Source organism: Bufo gargarizans, chromosome 10 (assembly GCF_014858855.1).
Source record: "Bufo gargarizans isolate SCDJY-AF-19 chromosome 10, ASM1485885v1, whole genome shotgun sequence".
NCBI lineage: Eukaryota > Metazoa > Chordata > Amphibia > Anura > Bufonidae > Bufo > Bufo gargarizans.
Window position 1 is genome coordinate 15,871,716 of NC_058089.1, and position 27,374 is coordinate 15,899,089.

The 27,374-nt window shown below is 47.9% G+C and overlaps 2 protein-coding genes across 4 annotated transcripts in view; one reads left to right on the forward strand and one right to left on the reverse strand.

Moving 5' to 3' along the window:
- PDHX (pyruvate dehydrogenase complex component X) overlaps positions 1 to 16,330 on the reverse strand; it is a 73,989-nt gene extending 57,659 nt beyond the window's left edge. The window contains exons 1-3 of the mRNA XM_044269448.1: positions 16,178 to 16,330; positions 4,216 to 4,299; positions 585 to 685 (exon numbers count right to left, since the gene is read on the reverse strand). Of these exons, the coding sequence (XP_044125383.1) occupies positions 585 to 685; positions 4,216 to 4,299; positions 16,178 to 16,295 (303 nt within the window). The 5' untranslated portion in view covers positions 16,296 to 16,330. The remainder of the gene's footprint in view (positions 1 to 584; positions 686 to 4,215; positions 4,300 to 16,177) is intronic.
- The window catches only part of LOC122920183 (APAF1 interacting protein), a 33,896-nt gene that overhangs the window by 2,676 nt on the left and 3,846 nt on the right, over positions 1 to 27,374 (forward strand). Inside the window, exons 1-4 of one of the 3 annotated variants that reach the window (XM_044269449.1) lie at positions 16,686 to 16,969; positions 22,080 to 22,180; positions 22,613 to 22,661; positions 26,405 to 26,522. In XM_044269449.1, coding sequence (XP_044125384.1) covers positions 16,922 to 16,969; positions 22,080 to 22,180; positions 22,613 to 22,661; positions 26,405 to 26,522 — 316 coding nt within the window. In that variant the 5' untranslated portion in view covers positions 16,686 to 16,921. Of the gene's footprint in view, positions 1 to 16,685; positions 17,050 to 22,079; positions 22,181 to 22,612; positions 22,662 to 26,404; positions 26,523 to 27,374 lie in introns of those variants that run through there. The other 2 variants (XM_044269451.1, XM_044269450.1) reach the window with 2 other exon arrangements.

The window sequence follows — 27,374 nt, forward strand, 5'->3', positions numbered from 1 at the left end:
CAAGATTTTAAAGGGGTTGTCTCACAGCAGGAAACAGCATTGATCACTTCCTAATGTATTGTGATTGTCCGTATTGTTTCCTTCGCTGGCTAGATTCATTTTTCCATTATAATATAGACTGCTAAATCCATGGTTGCGACCACCCTGCAATCCATCAGCGGTGGACATGCTTGTACACAAAAAAAAAAAAAGGAAGGAAAAAGCACCGACCTATGTGCGCTCCCATGGTCCCGGCCACCAGAGAGGACGGCGCTTTTTCCTATACTGTGCAAGCACGACCACCGCTGATGGATTGCGGGGTGGTTGTAACCATAATGTGATGAAAAAAAATGAATCGAGCCAGCAAAGGAGGCAATATGGATAATCACAATAATTGCTATTTGCTAAAGAGAGACAACCCCTTTAGTGTACACTGTGCAATGCTTCACTTCTCCTGTGGTGGCGCTGCAGGTAAATTAATTCGCTTGCCACCAGGTTTCTCTGCAGATTAGAGCTGATCGCTGTGGTTTCCAGCAGCGGGAAACCCTGTGACCTGCGAATTTTCAGGGGACTCTTCTAATAAAAAGCTGTAGGGGGACTCTTACCATAATTTTAGCTAGAACTCCATCATCACTAGATTCCATAGTGACCACGGCCTTATCGGTCTCGATCTCGCACAGGGCATCTCCTGCGTTCACCATCTCACCTGCCGAAGAACAGGTACACACCAATATTAATGTGACCGCATTTCTTGGAAAAAAAACAAAAAACTCTTAATAACGAAGGTAAACACAGCAGCTACGCAGGTCGTCACCCAGCCTGGGAAGACTGGTCAACCATCTAATGTGTATCGGGGCCTCCGACTCCCCCCCCCCCCCCCCCCAGATGCCAAGGGAGAGAAGGACTGGGCACTTCGAATTCAACTGCTCTTTCCATTTGCTCTCTACTCACCCAGAATACATGCATGCTCGACATGAGCATGCATGTGGCTGGAGGAGTCGGGAGAGATGGCGGTCCTCTGATCCTTTTATTTTCCAGGGAGATAAGCAGCCGCCAGAGATGTCTGGGAGCAGCTTTCTCCTCTCTTCCCACTGATAAGAACACTCGGCATAACATACGAGCTTGTATGTGGACGGGTTGGGGAATAGAATAGATTTTCTTGTGCAACTACGTCCTTTATCGTTTCCGCATCTCTCGATTTTTTGGCCTTTGTGTAGAACACGAACCTGACTGCAAAGGGTTAAAATGTGCCCAGAAAAAAAATCTGGCAAAACAAGCGCATCCTGCTTGCTTTATGTTACAGCGCCCCCTGCTGGGTGTTCACAGATTCACACATGCTTTATTTGTCAGTCATGTCACTATATGATTGCTGTGGTTTTACATGGGACTGCAGGTTAATCCAAAGGATTACTGTAACTGACGAGAGAAATGGCAAATTTGGAGGAAGTGTTACTTCTAGCAAACACCCATAAAATACCTCGTTTTCTGGGGTACAATGGCACCAGCACCAACCTGAATATCAGATTTTTTGCAAGGGGCTCTGCAGCTTTGCGTCCATAGGGACAAACTGGAGTCTCCCAGGAGTCATAGTAAGGCCTCATGCACACGATCGTTGTTTTGGTCCACCTCCGAGCCGCAAAAACTTCAATGGGAGCCGCATAAGATGCGGACAACACTGAGTGTCCGCATCCGTTGCTCCTTACCGAGTCCACAAAAAATATAACTTGTCCTATTCTTGTCCGTTTTGCAGACCAGAATAGGGAGTTTTATCAATGGCTGTCCGTGCCATTCCGCAAATTGCAGAACGCACACGGACGCAATCTGTGTTTTGCGGATCCGCAATTTGCAGACCGCAAAACACACAACGGTTGTGTGCATGAGGCCTAATGATGTCATTTTATCTCAAAATGCAGGCGACTCTACGTCAAGCGAGATCCATAAAAACATTAAAGAGGTCGTCCGGACTGTAAACATTAAAGGGCTTTTCCGAGACTTTAATACTGATGACGTTTCCTCAGGATAGGTCATCATTATCTGATTGGTGGGGGTCCGACACCCGGGACCCCCTCCAATCAGGTGTTTGAGAAGTCGGCAGCACTCGCAGTAGCGCCGCGGCCTTCTCTCAGCTTTTCCTAAGCCCGGGACAAAACATTTATCGGTCACGTGACCTAAACGCAGCTCATAGAAGTGAATGGGGCCGAGCACAATACCAAGCACAACCGCTATACAGTGTACTGCGCTGTGCTTGGCGAGCGGACAGAAGGCTGCGGCACTCATGAGATCTACTGTAAGCACCACTTCCTTCACAAATAGCTGATCGGCGGGGGGGACCGACCGCCACCAATCAGATACTGGTGACCTATCCAGAGGATATAAGTCTTGGAAAACCCTTTTAAACAAGTTGTCCATATCCTCAGGAAAGGTCATCAATATCAGATGGGTGCGGGTCAGGCTCCCGGGACCCCTTCTGATCAGCTGTTTGAAGGAGCCTGTGAGGTCACGTCCATCGGTGACATAGTCTTTCTGCAGCTGGATAGGTCATCAGTATCTGATTGGTGGGGTCGGACACCCAGGACCCCGCTGATCAGCTGTTTGAGAAGGTACAGGTGCTTTCAGTAGCTCTGCCGCCTTCTCTGTGCTCACCAAGCACAGCGCCATACATTGTATAGTGGCTGTTAGTGTTGAGCGAATCGAGCTTCGGATCCTAGATCCGTAGTTGATTCGTCTCCATACAGCATTAGGGTCCATTCACACGTCCGCAAATGGGTCCGCATCCGTTCCGCAATATCGGAAACGGGTGCGGACCCATTCATTCTTCACACTATGTGCTCTCCGCAGCCGCATTTCCGGAGGGCGGCCCAAACTTCCGGGACGCGACTCTGCAAAAAAAATAGAACATGTCCTATTCTTGTCTGCAATTGCAGTTCTATGGGGCCGGCCGGGTGTATTGGGGATCCGCAATACACCACGGACGTGTGAATGGACCCTTAAAGTGTATGGTCTTTGGCGAGGAAAATTCGGTGAATAACTTCAGGATTTGATTTTTCAACTTTAAAACTATTTTAATGTATGGATCCGAAGGGAGCTTCAGTACCGAGGTAGCAGCCGGTAGCGAAGTCGACTTTGGGCCCATGTTTTCAAATGGTTTTCGATGGCCGAAGTTATGATAACTCTGTTCACCTCGCTGGAGCCCATACATTTTAATGCTGTACGGAGACGGGTCCCTGTGCAGCATTAAAACGAAGTTTTGAACGAATCGACTTCTGATCCAAAGCTTGATTTGCTCAACACTTGTGGCTGTGCTTGGTATTGCGGTCTGCCCCATTCACTTCTATGGGGCTGAGCTGCGCCTTAGCCATGTGACTGATGAACGTGTCGTCACTCGGCCTATGGGAAAGCAGAGAGAAGGTCTCGGCGCTACTGCGGGCGCCTGTGCCTTATCGGACAGCTGATCCCTCATGTCAGACCCCACTGATCAGATACCGATGACCTATCCAAAGCTGCAGTACTAAGAACAGCCACTATACAATGGACGGCGCTGTGCTCTGTACACTATGAGGAGGCAGCAGGAGGGCTGTGGTATGTCAGACCCCCAACTATACTCAATATTTAAGTCCCATAAAATATGAATAGACACTTTTAATGTACTGTGTAATTAAATCTTAATGGGATATATCCATCTTAGACAGGTATGGCATATCCACCAGGCTGAATAAGGGGGTCAAGGGACCGAGCAGACATTTAGGTCATCTCCATCTAACACGGGAATACTACTTTAATCGTTGTACAGCAAAATGTTCTGCAGCTTTCTAATTTACTTTGCGTTTCCATTTCTTGCCTCTGCTTGCTGTCAGTGAAAATGAACAGTCTTATTGAAAACCTGCACAGACCTAATACTTCTCACAGCTGAGGGTCTGTTAGGGCTAGCTCAGCTGAATGTAATGATACCTTTCACTTAGCGATGCGTTGCTTCATTCTGGAGAAAAAAGGGCTTTTAATCCATGTGCAAATGAGCAGTTAAGTGCACCGAGGGCCTGCCCAAGACACTCTGTGCACCCTTGCTCCCTACTGCTTCCTCTGCCAGCCCCTCCATAGTCATGTCACCTGCCCGTCCAGGAGATGGAGGGGCTGGCAGGGGACGCGGCGACGCACTCCCTGTAATATTTCCTCTTGTACAGACAGTTCTAGGGATGGCTCGTAGAAGCCGGGGACGGACATATTGGAGCCTCTTCTCACCTTCCTTCTTCAGCCATTTCACAATGTTTCCTTCCTCCATGGTGGGGGACAGCGCTGGCATAAAGACCTGAACAGATGGCGCCCCTGCAAGACAGATGGACATCATCAGAAACATCACCCTTCACCCTGCCCAGAGCAACATGTTCATCTCCACTCATCTATACACCCCGATCAGCCGGGACATTAAACACGGGTGAAGGGAAGAATGCTGATGACATCATGACAGTTACACGTGTTGTATGGGGTTATAGAGCAGGAGGTGCAGAGCAGACGGATATACCGTTTATGGGAAAAGATTCAGCAAAACTTGTATATCATTAATTTATATTACTGCTCATTCTGGGCTTTGAAGTCAAGGAGGCGGCCCTATCGGTGACTGACAGCCTTCCCTCTATGAGGAGGCGGTCCTATCAGTGACTGACAGCCTTCCCAATATGAGGAGGCGGTCCTATCAGTGACTGACAGCCTTCCCAATATGAGGAGGCGGTCCTATCAGTGACTGACAGCCTTCCCTCTATGAGGAGGCTGTCCTATCAGTGACTGACAGCCTTCCCTCTATGAGGAGGCGGTCCTATCAGTGACTGACAGCCTTCCCTCTATGAGGAGGCGGTCCTATCAGTGACTGACAGCCTTCCCTCTATGAGGAGGCGGTCCTATCAGTGACTGACAGCCTTCCCTCTATGAGGAGGCGGTCCTATCAGTGACTGACAGCCTTCCCTCTATGAGGAGGCGGTCCTATCAGTGACTGACAGCCTTCCCTCCATGAGGAGGCGGTCCCATCAGTGACTGACAGCCTTCCCTCCATGAGGAGGCGGTCCCATCAGTGACTGACAGCCTTCCCTCCATGAGGAGGCGGTCCCATCAGTGACTGACAGCCTTCCCTCCATGAGGAGGCGGTCCCATCAGTGACTGACAGCCTTCCCTCCATGAGGAGGCGGTCCCATCAGTGACTGACAGCCTTCCCTCCATGAGGAGGCGGTCCCATCAGTGACTGACAGCCTTCCCTCCATGAGGAGGCGGTCCTATCAGTGACTGACAGCCTTCCCTCCATGAGGAGGCGGTCCTATCAGTGACTGACAGCCTTCCCTCTATGAGGAGGCGGTCCTATCAGTGACTGACAGCCTTCCCTCTATGAGGAGGCGGTCCCATCAGTGACTGACAGCCTTCCCTCTATGAGGAGGCGGTCCCATCAGTGACTGACAGCCTTCCCTCTATGAGGAGGCGGTCCTATCAGTGACTGACAGCCTTCCCTCTATGAGGAGGCGGTCCTATCAGTGACTGACAGCCTTCCCTCTATGAGGAGGCGGTCCTATCAGTGACTGACAGCCTTCCCTCCATGAGGAGGCGGTCCTATCAGTGACTGACAGCCTTCCCTCCATGAGGAGGCGGTCCTATCAGAGACTGACAGCCTTCCCTCTATGAGGAGGCGGTACTATCAGTGATTGACAGCCTTCCCTCTATGAGGAGGCGGTCCTAGCAATGATTGACAGCCTTCCATCTATGAGGAGGCGGTCCTATCAGTGACTGACAGCCTTCCCTCTATGAGGAGGCGGTCCTATCAGTGACTGACAGCCTTCCCTCTATGAGGAGGCGGTCCAATCAGTGACTGACAGCCTTCCCTCTATGAGGAGGCGGTCCTATCAGTGACTGACAGCCTTCCCTCTATGAGGAGGCGGTCCTATCAGTGACTGACAGCCTTCCCTCTATGAGGAGGCGGTCCAATCAGTGACTGACAGCCTTCCCTCTATGAGGAGGCGGTCCTATCAGTGACTGACAGCCTTCCCTCTATGAGGAGGCGGTCCAATCAGTGACTGACAGCCTACTCCCTTTGACTGTGTATACAGAGATAGCTGTTAATCACTGATTGGACCGCCTCCTTATAGAGGGAAGGCTGTCAATCACTGATTGGACCGCCTCCTCATAGAGGGAAGGCTGTCAATCACTGATAGGACCTCCTCCTCATAGAGGGAAGGCTGTCAATCACTGATAGGACCTCCTCCTCATAGAGGGAAGGCTGTCAGTCACTGATAGGACCGCCTCCTCATAGAGGGAAGGCTGTCAGTCACTGATAGGACCGCCTCCTCATAGAGGGAAGGCTGTCAGTCACTGATAGGACCGCCTCCTCAACTAATAGAAATCACTGATGTGTGAACTTGCCCTAAGACTGCGGCTACATGGCAACTCTGACTACAAGTGCAGCTACACAATTGAATGGGGGCAACTTGCATTTTGCCACAAACAATGAAGCACTACGGAATTTTTTGCGATGCTGGCGTTGTGATTGCTCACAAGTCATGCTGCAACCCCATTAACTTATAAGGCAGCCCTGCTACACAGTGCATGGTCTTTGGTCATTACCCAGATGGCCATGCAGCCCCCGTCTAAAAGGTCACTGTTGTTTCAAGAAGCATTCCGTTAAGAAACAGTGCTAGAAAATACGATGCGATAACTTGATTGCAAAAGTGGACGTAGCCTTTAAGGCTGGTATCAGACGAGCGTATTATGCCCTGTCCCTGCTGAAGGTCGGATGCCGCCCTGAACTACTCTCATCACAGAGGAACGATTAGCTCTGGTCATTACGGCCATGGCTGGATCGCGTTTGTGGCAATATTTCAGGTACAAAAATGTACCCGTATCACTTGTCCACATTGCCTCCTTTGCTGGCTGGATTCATTTTTCCATCACATTATACACTGCTCATATCCAGGGGTTATGACCACCCTGCAGTGTAGAAGCAGTGGTCGTGCTTGCACATTGAAGGAAAAAGAGCCGTCCTATGTGCACTTCTGAGGTCCCACCACCAGGGAGGCCAGCACTTATTTCTGTAGTGTGCAAGCCTGACCACTGCTGCTCGATTACAAGGTGGTCGTAACCATGGAAACGAGCAGTGTTATAATGTGATGGAAAAATGAATCCAGCCAGCAAAGGAGGCAATATGGACAATCACAATACATTAGTAAGTGCCTTGTATTCACTTTCTCTACATGATAAATGCCACTTACTGAAGTGAGCCAATTCCTTTAACTATTCTCCATTTCTCAGGGCGGGCACATACATAGCGCTTATCAGGTCCTGCTGGGAACGGCAGATCACTGCTATCTATGGCACAGTACTAAAGGGGGGCAGAGGCAGCCTTGATGGACAACTACTCCCTGGGCGTAATTAGTCCCGATGCCAACAGTAAGTGTCCTACAGTGTCAACATTGACTGGACCATCTCAGAATGTATCAGTACTCACCCCATCGATAAGCGAGCGGTTAATTAACGCCCAGCTGTAAACTTATGCATACATTTCCAGGAGGAATAACAGAGGATTGAAGTAATGCCGCCTAAGTATGCAAAAGCATTGGTGACTTAAAGCAGCCAATACCATTGAAGAACACAAGAGTCGGCCTCCGCCTGCAACCTAAAAAATGGCTGATAACAGAGAAGAACAGCGCTGGCGGTTCTGTAAATGTCAATGCACCTACGGGGAAAATAAAATAAAACCTTTTCCTACAAGTTCCCCCGTCACCCTTCTGCTTGGCATCGGACCAAGATAACGGGGTTGTTTTTTTTTCCTGAGGGAGCGTTGACTTGGCGGACAGTCCCTTGTGCAGGACCCTCCCCCATGTGGACTCCGCAGCCAAGTGTTACACCTGCTCACAACAACTAGGTAATTGGATGATGAGGATTATACGTAACCAGTCGCAGCAGGATCTCCTCGGATCGGCACATGCCGTATGACCCGCACTGTACCTGACGCGTGTCCTCCGTGTCTTTGACCCCTGATGGTCACCACCCCCTCCCCCCACACAGATTTGGAAAGGAGCATCAGGTGACTCTCGTTGGAGATGTAGTTGTACAACACCACTGCCATTACGATAATAATTCCGACATTGCGCGCGTGGCGGAGGCATCCGGAGCTCGCAGTTGCTATGCAGTGTAACCTGAACACCTTAAAGGGATATTCTCTTTATTTGTAATCAGCGTGGGTCTGACCCTCTGGGACCCCCGTGACTGACAATGAAGGACCACAATGCTGACTTAGCGCTGTATCCATTCACAGCGGATGCGCAGAGAGCTCCAGCACAGCTCGATTTAAAGGGGTGTTCCATAACCTAGGGCTGATTCACACGACGGCGCTCAGTCTGGGTGATACGGTCCATGTCGCCCAGAATAACCCGACTGATTCATAGTGATTTATCTGATTGTGGGTGTGATGCGCTATGCTCACATCATCAGGTGTGCACAGTACACCGGAGCCACAATCAGATAGGAACTGACTGCACCATAAATCACTACGAATCAGTCAAGTTGTGTCTGGAGAGATGGGGCCGACACACGGACCGTATCAACCAGACTGAGCGCGGTCGTGTCAATCAGCCCTTACTTATTACCTATCCTTTTGACTGGTAATGCCCGATTGGTGGGGGTCCAAAACCTGGCGCCACCGTGCAGCTCTTCTCCCGGTATAGGTCTTCAATAGGGAAGTCCGAGAAAAACCCCTTTATGTGAATGTGGCCAACTGCATTTCCCAACTGCTGAAAGGGCCTCTGTCAGCAGTTTTGTACCTATGACACTGGCTGACCTGTTACATGTGCACTTGGCAGCTGAAGGCATCTGTGTTGGTCCCATGTTTATATGTGCTGCATTGCTGAGAAAAATTATGTTTTAATATATGCAAATGAGCCTCTAGGAGCAACGGGGGCGTTACCGTTACACCTAGAGGCTCTGCTCTCTCTGCAACTGCCGCGTCCACTGCACTTTGACAGGACCGGGCTGTGTAAAGGTCATCACATCTGGCCCTGTCAAGCAACATGCAGAGGGTGTGTCCATGTGACCCTAGGTGTAATGGTAACGCCCTCGTTGCTCCTAGAGGCTCATTTGCATATATTAAAACATAATTTTTCTCAGCAATGCGGGCACATATGAACATGGTACCAACACAGATGCCTTCAGCTGCCAAGTGCACATGTAAAAGGTCAGCCAGTGTCATAGGTACAAAACTGCTGACAGATGCCCTTTAAGCAGTTGGCAAATGCAGTCGGCCACGATCACATACAGGGGTTTTCTAGGACTTGCCTATTGAAGACCTACCTGAGGGTAGGGTAGGTTGACCGGGAGCAGAGCTGCAGTCAGCTGATTGGACTGCTGACAAGTGATCTCTACAGAAGGATGAAAACTGCCAAAAATCTGGATTTTTTTAAAATATATTAAATAAAAAAGCGATATTACAGGGTTAGAAAAACAGTTGCATTCCTCCGCAAACAGCGCCTCATCTCGTCAGCGCCATTCACTTTAGATTATTGATTAAAAAAAAGAACATAAAAAATTAAGGTAAGGAAAGGTTAAGCTTGCTGCCGGCAGGTGAATGAATGGCTGAACACGTCAGGTGGATGCAGAAGAACGCGGTGATGCGGCCGGGTACGGTTTTACACTCCGTCAGTGTGAGTTCCACTGTCTATGAATGAAGGGACGGCACAGTCTTAAGACTACAAAAAAAAAAAGGATCTGCGTACTGGTCCTAATGGGTTATATCCAAGAAAATGGTAATAAAAAAAAAGGGAGAAAATCCAAATATATATTAAAAAAATCATAGAAAAAATAATGTCTAAAAGTCAACGCTAACCAGACTTTTGCAGGGTACAGGTGAGGTTCTGGCACAGTGTGCAGGCTGGGAATTGCACGCTTCATGTGCACAGATGAAAGGTCTGGCTAGCTGACAGTGTCATCACCACTCAACCTACTGAGGACTGACCTCATTAAATCACATTCCCTGCAGGGGTAAGGGGAACCTCACTGCCAGGCTGCGCCATCTAGTGGTGATAAAGTGGCACTACAGGAATACAAACACGGCAAGTTGAGTGGTATATGGCAACTGAAGCTGAATTGCAACACCAGACATGGACCCATGGACAGGTGGGGGGGGGGGGGGGGGGGGGGGGGTTTAGAAACCCCTCCACACAGTGCTATTTTCTAAAGGCCTCTAGAGAAGTGTTATAATAAAAATGCTATAACCAGATAACATCACAAACCTCAAAAAGGCCATAAGCCAAAACGCTTTTCATATTTCACGACCAAAATTTAAAAGCGGTTTTCTGGTGAGCGCCACGGCCTCCTCACGGCATACTGAGCACAGCGCCGTACATTCTATAGTGGCTGTGCTTGGTATTGCAACCCAGGCCATTCACTTGCACATGGGCCATGGGACGGATGAACATGACTTCACCGGCCGCAGAGCTCACCGGAGTGCCGCAGCCTCTTCAAGCGGTTGATAGCTGAAGTGCCGGTAGTCGGACCCCCACCGAACAGATATGGATGACAGGTCATCCATATTCTACTCCTGAAACAACCCATTAGGGTCCAATCCAACGTCCGTAGTGGTCCGCAATACACCCGGCCGGCACCCCCATAGAAATACCTATTCTTGTCCGCAATTGCATACAAGAATAGGACATGTTCTATTTTTTTCCGGAGCAGCGGACCGGAAGATTGGCGGCGCGCTCAGGAAATGCGGATGCGGACAGCACACTGTGTGCTGTCCGCATCCATTCCTGCCCCATAGAGAATGAATAGGTATGCACCCGTTCCGCAATTTGCGGAACGGATGCAGACCCATTATTACGGACGTGTGAATGGAGCCTTAGAAGGGTACTCCTATCTGGCACACTTAAGGCATATCAACAAATGTCTGATGGTGCAGGTACCGGCTCCTTTCGTAAGAATGAGGCCCTGAAGAGAAAGGCGAGCACGCCGCACATTCCCATAACGGTGAACCGCGAGCAAGCCACAAACGTACAGCGTGGTCTTCAGTCACATCAGGGCCCTTTTCTTGAGATAGGAGTGAGGCCCGGAGGTGGGAGCCGCACCTATCAGACATGTGTGTCCTGTTGGAGACTGAACATTGTTTCATGCTATGTTATACATTGCTTGGTTTATTTCCCTGTATGCCTATGTATTTGAAGTATTGAGTCTGACCACTAGATGTCACTATACACAAATACTCTATCATAATGTTCTATGTGTTGACTATCTGTTATTTCATTTTCCTGTTATCTATGGTTGTTGTTCTTCTATATCTCCTGTGCTAACATGAGCACCATGCTCTCTGCTGTATGTCTCTTCAATACAAATGAATCTTAGTAAACTACAGCCATCCATATATGTCTGATTATTCTCTGCATCATCTGCACCAGCCAACAAAGGTTATGGGCCCAGACAACGTGAATCATCAGACAGTCGGAACAGAGGCCTAGTCTCCATCTGAACACCATCTTTGATCAAGCTGCGGAGGAAATCTTCTCTGAGGTATCCAGGTGCTTGGAATACGAGCAAGGTACATTAAACATGGCTAGCAGCGGGGATCTTAAACTGGGGATCACTAAGCTAAATAGTGACAACTACCAGATGTGGAAGTTCAAGATGGAGATGTTGCTGAGCAAAGATGACACATGGGATGTCCTCACCACAGACAGGCCGGATGTAGACAACCAGGAATGGGATAAGAAAAACAGACAGGCAAGAGCCACAATAGCCCTACTGGTAGAAGATGAACAGCTTATCCACATAAAAGGGGAAGATACTGCCAAAGGTATGTGGAATGCACTCCGTAGATTACATGAGAGCTCTAGCTTAAACAACAAGTTATATTTACTAAGGAAGCTGTATCAGTCAAAACTGACTCCAGAAGGGGATATGCAAGAACATATAAGAAGCGTGCTGGAGATTGTTGCACAACTCAGGGACCTCGGAGAGGAGATCAAAGATAACCATGTGACAGCAATACTTTTATGCAGCCTGCCAGAGTCATACAACCCTCTGATTAATGCATTAGAGACAAGATCTGAAGCAGAACTCACATTACAGTTGGTGAAATCTCGACTTTCAGATGAATACAAGCGCAGAAAGGAGCAAACTTCTCACAGGCAAGAGAGCGATACAGGAGCAGCTCTTAAAGCGACAGACACTAAGATGCCAAACTGGAAGGCCAAACTATGTTTCCGGTGCAACAGGGCTGGGCATTTGAAGCGCGACTGTCCATTGTGGAGAAATGAGCAGAGGGAAAAAGATCCCAATCAGGCACTCATAACCATGATGAAAAACAGCGACCAAGCAGCGTGGCACGGAACTTTTAAAGTGACAGATGCTGTCACCAATCATAAATGGTATATAGATTCTGGAGCAACAAGTCACATGACTAACGATAGAGAATTCTTCGTAGAGCTCAATCCAGACAAGAAAGAAACCATATATCTTGCAGACGGGAGTTGCACAACTGCTGAAGGAACAGGGTATGGAATAGTCACTTGTAAAAATGAGGCTGGACAAGTGTTAAAAATACCAATGACGGATGTATTGTATGTTCCCGGGCTCAATGGCGGCCTTATATCAGTCAGGCGACTGGCAAGCAAAGGACTAACCACAATGTTTAAAGGTGACCAATGCACTATCCAAGATGGGGAAAGAGTGATAGCAACAGCTAAAGCGGGTAAGCACCTTTATGAACTTGATGTTGTTGAGCAAGAAACAAAGCTCTGCACACATAAGCACAAGAACTGTATTCATTTATGGCACAGACGTCTGGGCCACAGGCACCCTGACAGCATACAGGAGCTGGCCAGACGGGATTTAACGAAAGGCTTCAAGTTAACAGGCTGCCCAAACACGCTAAGGTGTGAATGCTGCATCAAGGCCAAAGCCACCAGAGTAACCCCACCAAAGGCAAGTGAAAGCAGAGCAACAAGACCGATCGACCTAATACACACAGATGTATGCGGGCCTATGAGAACAACCACCCCAGGAGGAAATAAATACATATTAACTTTTATAGACGACTACTCAAGGTTTACAGTGACATACCTAATGAAGAACAAGTCAGAAGAGCAATGGGGAAGTTACTATACATTGCTACAGTGGCAAGGCCTGACATAGCCACAGCAGTGGGATTCTTATGCAGAAAAGTATCCCAGCCAACCCAGATGGACTGGAACGCAGCAAAAAGGATCATACGCTATTTGAAGGGAACAATAGACTTTAAACTAAAACTTTCATCAACAGGGAAAAGTGGTCTGACTGGATATGTGGATGCAGACTGGGCAGGTGACCCCAGTGATCGGAAATCCACCAGTGGACACCTGTTTCTATTCAAAGACGGGCTGATCAGCTGGACCACCAGAAAACAGTCCACAGTGACACTGTCCTCCACCGAAGCAGAATATGTGGCCGCATCACAAGCAGGGCAAGAGGTAATCTGGTTGAGACAATTGCTGGAAGATCTATATCACAACCAGACAGAGTCCACGCCAATCTATGAGGACAATCAAGGATGTATAGCACTCGCACAGACAGAGCGGATAAACCCGAGAACCAAACACATAGATGTGAGATATCACTTCTTAAGAGACTTGCAAGAGCAAGGACAGATGGATCTACGATACTGTCCCACTGAGGAAATGTTAGCAGACATCCTTACTAAGCCTTTGCCTGCAAAGAGACATATGGATCTAACAAGAAGAATCGGTTTGTCTAATTAAGCACTTCACAATGAGAAGGGGTGTTGGAGACTGAACATTGTTTCATGCTATGTTATACATTGCTTGGTTTATTTCCCTGTATGCCTATGTATTTGAAGTATTGAGTCTGACCACTAGATGTCACTATACACAAATACTCTATCATAATGTTCTATGTGTTGACTATCTGTTATTTCATTTTCCTGTTATCTATGGTTGTTGTTCTTCTATATCTCCTGTGCTAACATGAGCACCATGCTCTCTGCTGTATGTCTCTTCAATACAAATGAATCTTAGTAAACTACAGCCATCCATATATGTCTGATTATTCTCTGCATCATCTGCACCAGCCAACATGTCCTACCCTGGCAATGTACCGTACATGTCCCTTTAAAGTAACAACCGGCAGCAGCATTTTTGGGTGAAAATAAGGCAAGAAAAAGGCCAAGAAAAACGCAAGATGGCGAGTGAACGCGGCCTAAGACGTGACGTATTAGTTGGTTTTTCTCATAGACTTCTCTCTTAAAGACGCGTGTTTTAAAGCAGATGAACCGAGTCTCTGGTCAGAAGGCCAAGCACTCCCAAGGGCCACAATAAAACTTAAAGGGGGTCTCCCGGGCTACAGATAATGCAACTATCCTCAGGACAGGTCATCACTTTCAGAATGGTGGTGGTGCGACTCCAAGCACCCCCGCAGATCAATTGCTTGAAGGGGCCACGGCACTCGTGCGAGCGCTGCCTCCTCGCCCCTTCACTTGAATGGGAGGAACAACTGCAACTACCCTGCACAGTAGACCACCTGCCGGTAAGTGAAGAGGACGCAGCCTTTGCACGAAGTCCGCGGCCCCTTCAAACAACCGATCGGCAGGGGTGCCAGGTGTTGGAGCCCCAATTTATCTGATATTGATGACCTGGCATGAGGATAGGTCATCAATATCCGTAGCCTGGAGGACCCCTTTAAAAGCGGCATTACCTTCTGAGTCATTTCACTGCCAAGACGTAGGGAAGGGGCCAAGGTTCTTTTCGGGTGTTTCTCACACGGTGCGGTCATACGCCTCATCTCTACAGGCAATGCCCGGGGTCCGTCCACCACCGAGCGCTGCTCCCCTAGAAGTAAATGGGAGAGCCCCGCACACGTGGCCCCTGCTCCCATTCATTTCTATAGGGCAGACGGAAATAACCAAGCCAGCGCTTGGCTATTTTCGGTAGCCCAATAGAAGTGAATAGAGGGCTGCTGCACATGAGCAGTGCGCCCTCCGTTCATTTCCCCGCTCCGTTCTCAGAGGTGGGACCTGCAACTATCAGACAATGTGAGCATATCCTAGCGATGTGCCCCCATTGTCTGAGATGGCAAAACCCCTTTAACCAAGCTGTCAACAGTTCAGTCCCAGTGAGAGGGTGTGAGCTGCAATACCAGGCACAGCCACTACTAAGCGTATGGCACTGTGCCTACAAGGACCCTTCAGTCGTCACCTGATCATCAGCAGTGCTGGAAGTCAACGCATTATTAAAGGTGTTATCCGATATCTAAAATAACCCCCCCCCCCCCCCTCATATACATTATACTTATGCCGCTCCCAGACTCCGGCGTCACTCCGGATCCCTGCACGGCCGCCGTTGCATCTCCCCGTCGCTCAGATCAAAACATCTGCCAACGAGGGGCAGCAGCCAATAGCAGGCCGAGATGGGGACGAGCCCCCCTGAGACTGGGCATGTCGCGGCCTGCTATTGACTGCTCCCCCTCTTTGACGGATGGTTTGATCCGAGCGACGGGGATATGCAACGGCGGCCGTGCAGGGATCCGGAGCGACGCGCGTGTGTCGGGAAGTGGGGTAAGTATTGGGGGAGGGGGGGAATATTTTAGATACCGGATATCAAAGTCCTTGAAAAAACAGAGCCACTGTTGGGTTGCAAGAGGTCCAAGGGCCTTTATGGTACCTCTGTATGAATCTAGCACCCACTGGTCCAAAACCTGTCCACAGATCTGTCCCTATGACACCGGCTGACCGGTTACATGTGCACTTGGCAGCTGAAGGCATCTGAACGGGTCCCATGTTCATATGTGCCCGCATTGCTGAGAAAAATGATGTTTTAATATGTGCAAATGAGTGTCTAGGTGCAACGGGGGCGTTACCATTACACCTAGAGGCTCTGCTCTCTCTGCACTTTGACAGGCAGTGAAAACATCATCAGACCTAGTTTTGTCAATCAAAGTGCACCGGGCAGGAATGGGTGGGGCAGTTGTTATAGCAACCAATCAGATTCCATCTCTCACTTCTCAAAGGCCCCTTGGAGAATGAAAGCAGTTACCTGATTGGTTGCCATGGGCACAGTGAACCCAAAGTGCCTGCACCGGCTGCCGTGGAACTACAAGCCCCAGCAACACCCTGACAGCCACTGCTTGCTATGACTGCCTGACAGCTCAAAGCATGAGAACTTTTTTTTTTTCTCTCAAGGCGCCTTCTTACCCCATTGTCTCTCAGTCGTGTGAAGAAGCCTGAAAGCACCTCCCCGACTACGACCCCCGAGACCCGCGACAAATGACCTGACGATTCCTTGGCAGCCAAGTCTCAAGGAGGCCGCCATCTTCCTGCACCACCACCCGCAAGTCCCTGACAGGGGCTGCCCACCGCCGCGCCTGACTGACTATAATCTCATAGAAAATGGTTGCCGTTCACAAAACAGCACTTCCCGCCCTCAAACAGCTGTTAATCTTATATCCTATTAAAACTCTGTACGTTTTTAGTTATAATTTACTCAAAGTGAGTTATTTTAGAAAAAAAAATCCAACGTCAAACACTAGAGGGAAAGACGCGTCTACCACGTGCTATCTAAACTTGTCTTCCGTCGTCCCAAGGGCAGTCTATGCGCGGCCGCCATTTTGTCGGAGACAGCATGTAACTAATACTGGATGTAAACCCCGCAGAGGGGCTCTGGAGACATGGAGGTAATATTGTGTGGCGCCTCTTGTGCACTTTTTTTTTAAGGTTAGGTCATCAATGTGCTTGTAGGTGCTGAGCCCTTCTACCTAGCAGCAGGGACTGCTTTTCTTCAGGACCTGGGGCAGGTCTGCACCAGATACCACAGCACAACATAGGTTAGAAGCAGCACAGGCAGCCCTGGCGTGTAATAGCCACTGCAATCCCTTCAAGCACATTATCACAGCAGGCAGTGATCAGGGCACAGCACAGCAAAGCACAAGCCTGGGAGACATGTATTACTGCAACGGGGACAACTGCAATCAGACCGACAACGCCAAGGTACGGTATGACTGGGACGGCGCCTGGATTTTACATGTCGTGAATCGCGATGATATAAACAGCAATTCCTATCAAGAATGGTAAAAAATGTGGATTTATGCAGTTATTTTACTAGGGGCCATCTGGCATCTGAATGTAGAAGGATGGTCGCTTAGCAACAGGAGACATGGCGGAGGAGTGACAAGTAGTGTTGAGCGAACTTGTGTTTTAAGTTCGGCGTCTAACGTTCGAGTTCAGGTTATCGAAGAATCGTGTTATGGATTCTAAATTCCGTTATGGTCCGTGGTAGCGGAATCCATAACGGGATACTTCGATAACCCCACGCCGAACTTAAAACACAAGTTCTCTCAACACTAGTGACAAGCTCTTGTGGAGATCTGACGTCACTTAAAGGGCATCTGTCAGCAGTTTTGTCCCTATGACACTGTCTGACCTGTTATATGTTCACTTGGCAGCTGAAGGCATCTGTGTTGGTCCCATGTTCCTATGTGTCCGCATTGCTGAGAAACATGATGTTTTATTATATGCAAATGAGCCTCTAGGAGCAATGGGGGTGTTACCATTACACCTAGAGGGTCTGCTCTCTCTGCACTATGATTCGTAGGGCCAGGCGGGATCACTTTTACACTGTCTGGCCCTGTCAATCAAAGTGCAGAGGGTGCAGCAATTGCAGAGAGATCAGAGCCTCTAGGTGTAATGGCAACGCCCCCGTTGCTCCTAGAGGCTCATTTGCATATATTAAAACATTGTTTTCTCTCAGCAATGCGGGGACATATGAACATGGGACCAACACAGACGCCTTCAGCTGCCAAGCGCACATGTAACAGGTCAGCCAGTGTCGTAGGTACAAAACTGCTGTCAGACGTCCTTTAAAGGGGTTCTCCTGGCTTTTAAATTTGAAGCAAGACGATCTGCTCAGTACTTACCCCTCCATCTTTCCGCCACACTCATGTGGCCATCAGGACTGGATTCCTGTTCAGCTGCATATACTGTACAGACTCAGGAACATAAACCTGAGTGGAGTAGCCCGCATCCAGTCCTGATGGCCGCATGAGTGCGGCGGAAAGATGGAGGGGTAAGTACTAGCAGGACCTGAGTAGTAGCCCAGGGATATTTCCATCTCTTAATTTCATGGCCTGTCGCTAGGATTGATGCAGGACCCCCCCCCCCTCCCCCCCAGAATGAAGGTACTTCTGCGTGTCCCTTGTGGGAATCGCGGCCCGTGTGAGAGAGGGATCGTGGTCTGGAATACAGAAGTGCATGGCGTTATCATGATTTTCACCTTTTCAAGATTTCTTTACAGATCCAGAGGCCGAAAACCCATCGTGATCATGCCCTGCTCACACAGCCCCCAATGCATCAGCCATCCATGTTGCTCTGTACAAACATGTGACGCCATAATGCATGCATTCTGTTTTTATATGAAGTTGAAAATAAATAGTGGCGCGCTTCATCTCGTGCTATTTGCTTGCAGGGAGTATGATACACGGCAGTGCCATACAGCAGCGCACGGGGGGCTTATGGCCCCAGTCCATGTGCTGCTTTATGGTTTTGTGCAGATGGCTTTACCACATGCATGAGACTTGGACACTTTTGGGGCAATTTCTTATGATTGCATTTTAGAGTACTTTCACACTCGCGGCAGAGGATTCCGGCAGGCAGTTCCGTCACCAGAACTGCCTGTCGGATCCTGCAAACTGATAGCATTTTTCAGACGGATCCAGATCTGTCTGACAAATGCATTGAAATACGTCTCTCCGATGTCATCCGGAAAATGGCTCCTGTATTAATTTTTTATTTTTTTTTTGCATTTTGCGCAGACCAGAAAGCCAGATCCATTTTGCCGGAACACTTAATGCCGGATCCGGCACTAATACACTTCAACGTAAATTAATGCCGGATCCGGCATTCCGGCAAGTGTTCCGTATTTTTTGCCGGAGAGAAAACTGCAGCATGCTGCAGTATTTTCTCCGGCCAAAAAACGTAAGAGGGACTGAACTGATGCATCCTGAGCGGAATGCTCTCCATTCAGAATGCATTAGGATAAAACTGATCAGTTCTGTACCGGTATTGAGCTCCTGTGAGGGAACTCAATACCGGAAAAATAAAACCCTAGTGTAAAAGTACCTTTACTCATTTTGGGCTGAAAAACAAAATTTTCAATTGGTCCTTATTAAACATTTTCAGCCATTTTTGAGGTACAGGGTTAGAAAATCAGTTTGCAGAGCATCACTTCACCATCAGCTCATGCAAAGTCTTCTCTGATCTCCTGACCTCATAAACATACTTTCTAGCTAAACTCTTACGCTGGGTTCACACCTAGGCGTTTCTCAAACGCGTGTTTCTATGCGCGTTTTTGTCGCGCGTTTTATGCGCGTTTTTTTTAATAGTGAACGCGCGTTTGACGCGCGTTTGGGTGATTGACAGCAGTGTTGTCCAAAGAGTCTATGGCCCAAACGCGCGTCAAACGCGCGAAAAAAAGCTCCTGTACTTGTTTGAGCGTCGGGCGTTTTACAGCGCGATCGTACGCGCTGTAAAACGCCCAGGTGTGAACCCTTCCCATAGGGAATCATTGGTTCTTACCTGTTGTGCGTTTTACAGCGCGTAGGAACGCGCTGTAAAACGTTCAGGTGTGAACCCAGCGTTAGGCCCCTTGCAGACGAGGGTGTCCGGATTAGATCCGGATGCATTCAGTGAAAAATGGGCGATTTTACAAACAGTCATTCAGTTTTGTCTGCGATTGCGCTTAGTTTTTATCGGCCGGGTGAAATGCCCATTGATGTGTTTTTCACGTGCGTGATAGAAAACTGAATGTTTACAAACAACATCTCTTAGCAAACATCAGTGAAAAACGGATTGCATCCGCACTTGCGTGCGAATGCGATACGTTTTTCACGCAGCCCTATTCACTTCTACGGGGCCAGCGTTGCATGAAAAACACAGAATATAGAACCTGCTGCAATTTTCACGCAACGCACAAGTGATGCGTGAAAACCAACACTCACGTACACAGACCCATTGAAATGAATGGGTCTGGATTCCGTGCAGGCGCAATGCCACCATTTAATATGGAATACAATGTAGTGGGAAAAAACTGTAAATGGGGTAGAATTGAAAAAAAAAAAAAGAAATTCCTCCACAGTTTTACTGGTTTTGTCCCTATGGCATTCCCTGCAGCAAAACTGACCTGTGCCCTTCCTTCTCCGGGTCAGTACGTTTACAACGATACCACATATGTATAGATTTTATATGTTTAAATACTGGGGGGGGGGGAATGAAAACTTAGAAAAAAAATTTTTTTTTACATCACCATATTCTGATCCCCATAACTTTTTTATGGTTATATCTACTGAGCTGTGTGGAGGCTCATTTTTTGTGGGATGATCTATAGTTTTTATTGATACCATTTTCGAACGTAAGAGGTAAGAGAAGTGATGAAAAAATTGTGAATCCGCCATTTTGATACATTCTTCCGTTACGTCATTCACCGCATTGGGAAAATATTTTTTTATTTTAATAATGCAGGTGTTTTCAGACGTGATGGTTATATTTTTTATTATTTATGTATTTATTTTTGTTTTTTAAGGAAAGGGGGTAATTTTAATTATATATGCCTATATGTGTGTAATATAAATATATATATATATATATATATATATATATATATATATATATATATATATATATATATAATTTTTTGTAGCCCCTCTTTTTTTTTTTTTTTTTTTTTGTCCATTAGTTTGTATTTTTTAAGATTGTTCCTATACTCCCATAGGAGTATAGTAAAATCTCTAATTGCTAATCTCCTATGTTAGCCTGCCAGCCATCATAGGAACTGCCGCTCTAATACACTGGGTCTCTTCAGAGAGATTCGGCGTATTAGAATTAATGACCGACATCCCCAATCGCTGCACAGGGTTTTCCGGTATTTAGATGCCGTGATCACACTTGACACACTGCGATCGGCATTATTGGTGCAGCAGAGATCCTCCAGCTACTTCACCCTCTGCACGCACGAGCGGGCGCCATGTTTAAAGGGAACCTGTCATCAACTTTATGCTGACCTCACCTCAGCGATGTGTCACTCATGAGCTAAAAGTAAGTGGCAGCCGATAATCCGCATCGTAACCATTGCAGCCCAAGTCCTGAAAAGAGTCACATCTACCTGAGAAGAGTCCTGGTTATCCATAATCTCCTGCTCTCTCGCCCATCTGCTGCTGATTGGCAGTTTTCTCCTAGAGAGAAAGGGAGAAAACTCGGTATTAGACTGTCAGTCATCAGCAGGAGAGCAGGACTTCATGAATAACCAGGACTCTTCTCAGGTGGCCGTGACTCTTTTCCAGGCCCGGTCTGCAATGATTGTGATGTCGGTTCTCCGCAACCACTTACTTTTAACTTTTTAATGACAGACCGCTGAAATCAACTCGCCTGTCTCTACTTTATACTACCGTTACTATGGGCAGCATAAAGTCGATGACAGGTTCCCTTTAAAGACCTTACCAGCTCCATACATGTACGGTGCTAGTAGAGAAGGGGTTAAATAAGTGTTCATGTGGTCGGGAGATCAGAGATAAAGCTTCACCTACCGCATAGTGATACTCTGCAAACAGACAGATTTTTTTACTTTTTATTTTTTTTGAACCCCTGTATCTCAAAAGCGTCTCTATTCATTTCTATGGGAGTTCTGGTGACAGCCGAGTACAGGACTTGGGGGTTTACAAACCTGTTCATACGCTGCAGAATGGCTTATTGTCGCGGATTCATTCATAATAAATCGTGTATTAATTCAATGACAGCAGACAGAGGTCTTGGAAACATTAATCCAATGTAACTTGGGGGAAGTGTATGAAGCAAAAAAAAAAAAAACTGAGTATCACATTTTGTGGATTATTTTTCGATTTTTAACACCTACCTCCAGGGTTATAAGGGAAAAGGGCGCAGCTAAGTGGATACCTAAAATGCCCCAATTTTTTACAGCAGGAGATATGTGTCCGCCGCGCCATGAATTGTACAAACGTAATGAAATGACACACTCTGAAAGCTGATTGAGATGACTGAAGTGCCAGACTCTGTATCTTATGGTCTTTGTGTCTCGGTTCCTTCCTTCTAGGAGAAAGGACACCCAAGAAACCTGATCCCGGAGCTCTGCCGACAGTTCTATAACTTAGGATGGGTGACAGGAACCGGGGGCGGCATCAGCATTAAATACGAGTAAGTTGTGGTCTTCCCCACTTTTTTATCACTATCACTTGTATTCATTTAGTATTATACAGACATTGTAATTTCCTACTGTTTTATGTATGCAGCTCCAGTGCAGACCTACTGTGTGCTTACAGCTATTTGTTAATTTTAATCTTAAAGGGGTATTCCAGTTATAGAACGTTGTACCCTATCCAGAGAATAGGGGATAACTATCAGATCGGTGGCGGTTCTACCACTAGGACCCCTGCCGATCACGAGAATAGGGGTCCCGTAACCTGTGGAGCCCCCTGAAGGTACAGTGCTCGGCTATCTCCGGCGCTCCCATAGAAATAAATCAGTGGACCCCCAACCAGTCTGTTAGTTATCCTCTATCCTCTGGATAGGGTATAGCTTTCTATAACCAGAATACCCCGTTACTTTTTTTTTTTTTTGTGTTACCAGGGATGAAATTTACATCGCTCCCTCTGGAGTCCAAAAAGAAAGGATTCAGGTAAAAGAACACTGATCAATAGAAGGCACTAAACAGATTTTCCTGCAAAGTCATGTCGCCTGGTCCTGTAAATCAAAAAGCGGAGGAAGCAGGACGAGAAAAAGTGCACAGAGATGCATAGGCCCGCCCTCAGTGCACTTAACTGTTCATTTGCATATGGATTAAAAGTACTCATCCGTCTCATTGGGGGACACAGGCTTTGACCATGGGTGTAGCTGTTGCCGCTAGGAGACGGACACTAAGCGCACAAAGTGTAAGCTTCTCCCTCTTCAGCTATATCACTTCCTGCAGGGAGTAAGATAAATCAGTTTTAGCTTAGTGTCTATAGGAGGCAGACCTCCCTGCGTTGCAGGTCTGCTGAGTTTTTTTTAAAGTTTTTTTTTCTTCTTTCCTTCTTTAGCGGGAAGCTTCAGGCAGTCCATAAAAACTGTCTGCACTCCCACCCAGGAGACGGGAGACCAGGGGCTCACCCAAACCCCCTGCTCGTTCCCGCTCTCCGGAAGAAAAGGAGGACCAGAGGTTCCCATAAAAATCGCATCACCATGGCCTCCCCAGCGAAAGTCCCCTCTGTTTCCGGTGTAGCGTCCCTCACCAAGGGGCAGCACACCGAAGTTGGTGATCCAGCTGGAGCCAGAGGGGGCAGAAGATTTCGGACAGGTGAGTAGGAGACTGCCCACAGTGCCCCCCTCCAGTTCCCTCTCCTCCCCATGTCTAATAAGAGCCCTTTAAATTTTAATTGGCACCTGTGCAAGGCTCAGGGGGCTGCTCCTGTTGTGTGGCCGACCGGTTGAGAATATTGCCGCTTCCACATGGCCCTGGGAATTGAGGCCCCGGCTTCATTTGGGACCTACTCTTGGGAGCGTCTGTTTCCATGGCGGCGTCCTCCTGAACGCTCCTGGGAGAGGAAGGGGTGGAGTTCTCAGCTGGGCGGAGAAACACATTCCGCCACTGTCGGCAGTTCACATACTCGGCGTCGACAACTGGATCGCAGACTTCCTCAGCCGGGAGCGTTTCGATCCCGGCGAATGGGCTCTTCACCCGCAGGTCTTTTGGGCCATCTGCGAGAGGTGGGGTCAACAACAAGGTCGAGGACTTTGTTACGCGGTCCAGGGACCCCATGGCCCTGGCACGCATTGCGCCGGTGATCCCGTGGAGTCTGTTCACGTTTCCTTACGTGTTCCCGCCTCTTCCTCTCATTCCGTGTCTTCTCCGGAAGATCAGGTCCGAGGGACTGCCCGTCATTCTCATGGCCCCAGATTGGCTGCGCACGGTGTGGCACGCGTCCCTAGTCGGCCATCTCGCCGACAGACCTTGGCGTCTTCTTCTTCGGAAGGACGTGCTGTCGCAGGGGCCAATCTTCCACCCGAATTTTGGGATGTACTGAAAGCTTGTGGGTTTTCGGATGCGGTGGTCCAGACCATGATTCTGGCCAGGAAGCCGTCGTCTTCCAGAATCTACCACCGGACCTGGAAGTCCTACTTTAGTTGGTGCGAGCGGCGACAGCTGTCTTCCGTTCATTTTTTCTTTGCCTCGACTCTTGGCTTTCCTGCAGTCGGGCATGGACTTGGGGCTGGCTCTCAGCTCCTCCAAAAGCAAGTGTTGGCTCTCTCCATTCTTTTTCAGCGAAATTTAGCTTCGCTTTCGGCGGTTCGGACTTTTCTGCAATGGGTGGCGAGTGCTGCGCCCCGTTTCCGTCCTCCGTTGGATCCTTGGGATCTAGTGCTCAACGCTCTCCAATCTTCTCCGTTTGAGCCTTTGCAGCAGGTGTCGCTGCGCTTCCTGTCTTATAAGGTGGCTTTTTTGGTTGCAATTACTTCTATCCTCAGAGTGTCGGAACTCGCGGCTCTGTCACGTCGGTCGCCCTTTCTGATAATCCATCAGAATAAGGTGGTCTTCCGCCCCTGTGCAGTCCTTCCTGCCTGAAGTGGTGTCGGCATTCCATCTAAATGAGGAGATTATCCTCCCTTCATTTTGTCTGGACCGGTCTCCTCCTCGGGAGCAGTTGCTCCATACCCTGGAATTAGTATGAGCTGTGCGGCTTTATCTGTCCCAGACGGCATCTTTCAGGCGGACGGATTCCCTGTTCGTGATTCCAGAGGGCTGGCAGCATCAAAGACTTCTATTTCCCAATGGATTTGTTTGGCTATTGTGGAAGCGTACCGCGTTAAGGACCGGGCTCCGCCCTTCCGGATGACTGCTCATTCAGACTTGGGCAGTGGGGGCCTCTTGGTAGGTGCATCACGGGGCTTCGGCCCTTCAGGTGTGCAAGGAGGCGACCCGGTTGTCTTTGCCTACTTTTTCCAAGTTTTATAGAGTGCACAACTTTGCGTCTCTGGGGCGTAGAGTTTTGCAGACGGCAGTTCTCTGATTGACGGGAGGGTTTCTTGTTATGCCCACCCTTGGGGACTTCTCTGTAACGTCCCATGGTCAAAGCCTGTGTCCCCCAATAAGACGGATGAGAAAACTAGATTTTTGTACTTACTGTTAAATCTGTTTCTCTTCCGTTCATTGGGGGACACAGCTCCCACCCATTCTTTTATTATGGGCCTTTTCGGGCCTGTGTGGTTCTGGGTTTGCACATAATGTGATTTTCTTATGTCTGGCTTCTCCTACTGCTTTTGCACTAAACTGATTAGCTTGGTCCCTGCAGGAAGGGATAATAGCTGAAGAGGGAGGAGCTTACACTTTGTGCGCTTAGTGTCCGCCTCCTAGCGGCAACAGCTATACCCATGGTCAAGGCCTGTGCCCCCCAATGAACGGAAGAGAGACAGATTTTACGGTAAGTACAAAAATCTAGTTTTTCTCCACAATAAAACAACCTATTACATTCTGCGGAGCTAGCGCTGCAAGTCATGGTGCCCGGTGTAACAATGGATTTTCACTTTAAAACAGTACGGTTGTCCGTTGTGTTTTTTTGTACGACCAGAGTCAAAATGAAGCAAACTTTATTAGCTGTAAAAATATAACATTGACGTTCTATGTAAAAAAAAAAAAAAAAAAAAAAAATACACAATTTACTTTCTAGTGATAAGGTTTTGTTTTCGTCTCAATGTAACTTTAAAAAAAAATAATTTAAACCACTTAAATCACCAGCTGATTGCGGCTTTGTTCTCATTTGCATACGACGCCGGCAGCGCATCTGGTAGAGGACAAGTATAAATATAACCGGCACAATATAAGAGGGTGACAGCATTAATACAGGGTGACAGGTTCAGTTCGACGCCGCAGCTTCCAGCCATGAAATTTGCATAGACGCTTATTTTTGTTAACGTGATCGGCGTCACAATGGCGTCATCTCAGTCCGGGCAGAGTGGTAACCAGGAGGTGACGAGATCCCTGGCAGCAGGTGACGGACCTCTGCTGATATTATTACCCCCTGTGTCTACAATACCACATTTGTACAAGGATCACTTATGAAGAATGATATTACTACTGCAGGTCAGGAATGATGAGACTTGTAGTTCTGGGTCATTAACTACCAGGACTTGCTGGGATAAGTAGTTGCACTGTGGCTACATCGTCTATAGTCGGCCATGTACATAAGATAGATGTGGACCCCTATAAACTCACTTGTTCCAGCGGAACGTTTCTCAACCAGATGCCATCACTGTACAAGATGGGAAGAACGGTTTAAGTCTCTAAAGGAACTTTTGCCGCACGCTAGATAAAGAGATGAGCCGGTGATAATGATTATATCGGGTCACCCTCTAAGATCTGAATATCTGACTAATCTCTTCCTGCAGCCGGACGACCTGTTTATCTGCGATATTGAGGAGCGTGACATCAGCTGCCCCCCACCTTACAAGAACCTGAAGAAAAGTCAATGCACCCCTCTGTTCATGAACGCTTACACCATGAGAGGTATGTCACATGAATCCATTTAAAACTTTAGGCTACTTTCACCCTCGCGTTTTGTGCGGATCCATCATGGACGGATCTGTTCAGATAGTACAACCGTCTGCATCCGTTCTGAACGGATCCGTTGGTATTAACTTTATCATAGCCAAGACGGATCCGTCTTGAACACCATTGAAAGTCAATGGAGGACGGATCCGTTTTCAATTGTATCAGTGAAAACGGATCTGTCCCCATTGACTTGCATTGTGTGCCAGGACAGATCCGTCTTGCTCCACACCACATGGCGGACAGAAAAACGATGCAGGCAGCGTTTTGGTGTCCGTCTCTAAAGCGAAAAGGTGACTGAACTGATGCATTCTGAGCGGATCCTTTTCCATTCAGAATGCAAACTGATCCGTTTTGGACCGCTTGTGAGAGCCCTGAACGGATCTCGCAAACGGAAAGCCAAAACACGAGTGTGAAAGTAGCCTTAGCTTTTTTAAAAATAAGACTACTAAGAAGGTAGTTTTTATATTTATTCGATATGTCCTAAAACTCTGATCCCAATAATGAGGGTATTCATGTACAGTAACTTTCCATTAAAGGGGTTGTCCAGGATTTTGACATTGATGGCCTGTACTGAGGATAGAAAATCAATATCATTTTGGAGAGGGTCCAAAGCCCTGCACCCGACCTAATCAGGTGTTACCTTGTAGTTCCGGTGCCAGCCATTGTGTAGTGGACGGCGCAGGTTACCATTCACCTCAGTAGTGCACGGCGCTGCAGTAACTACAATATCTGCAACAAGCCCTGAATTTCGAGCAGATTTTTTTTCCACTGCATGTAAATGGGATTTTTCCTCCAGTTTAGGTATAC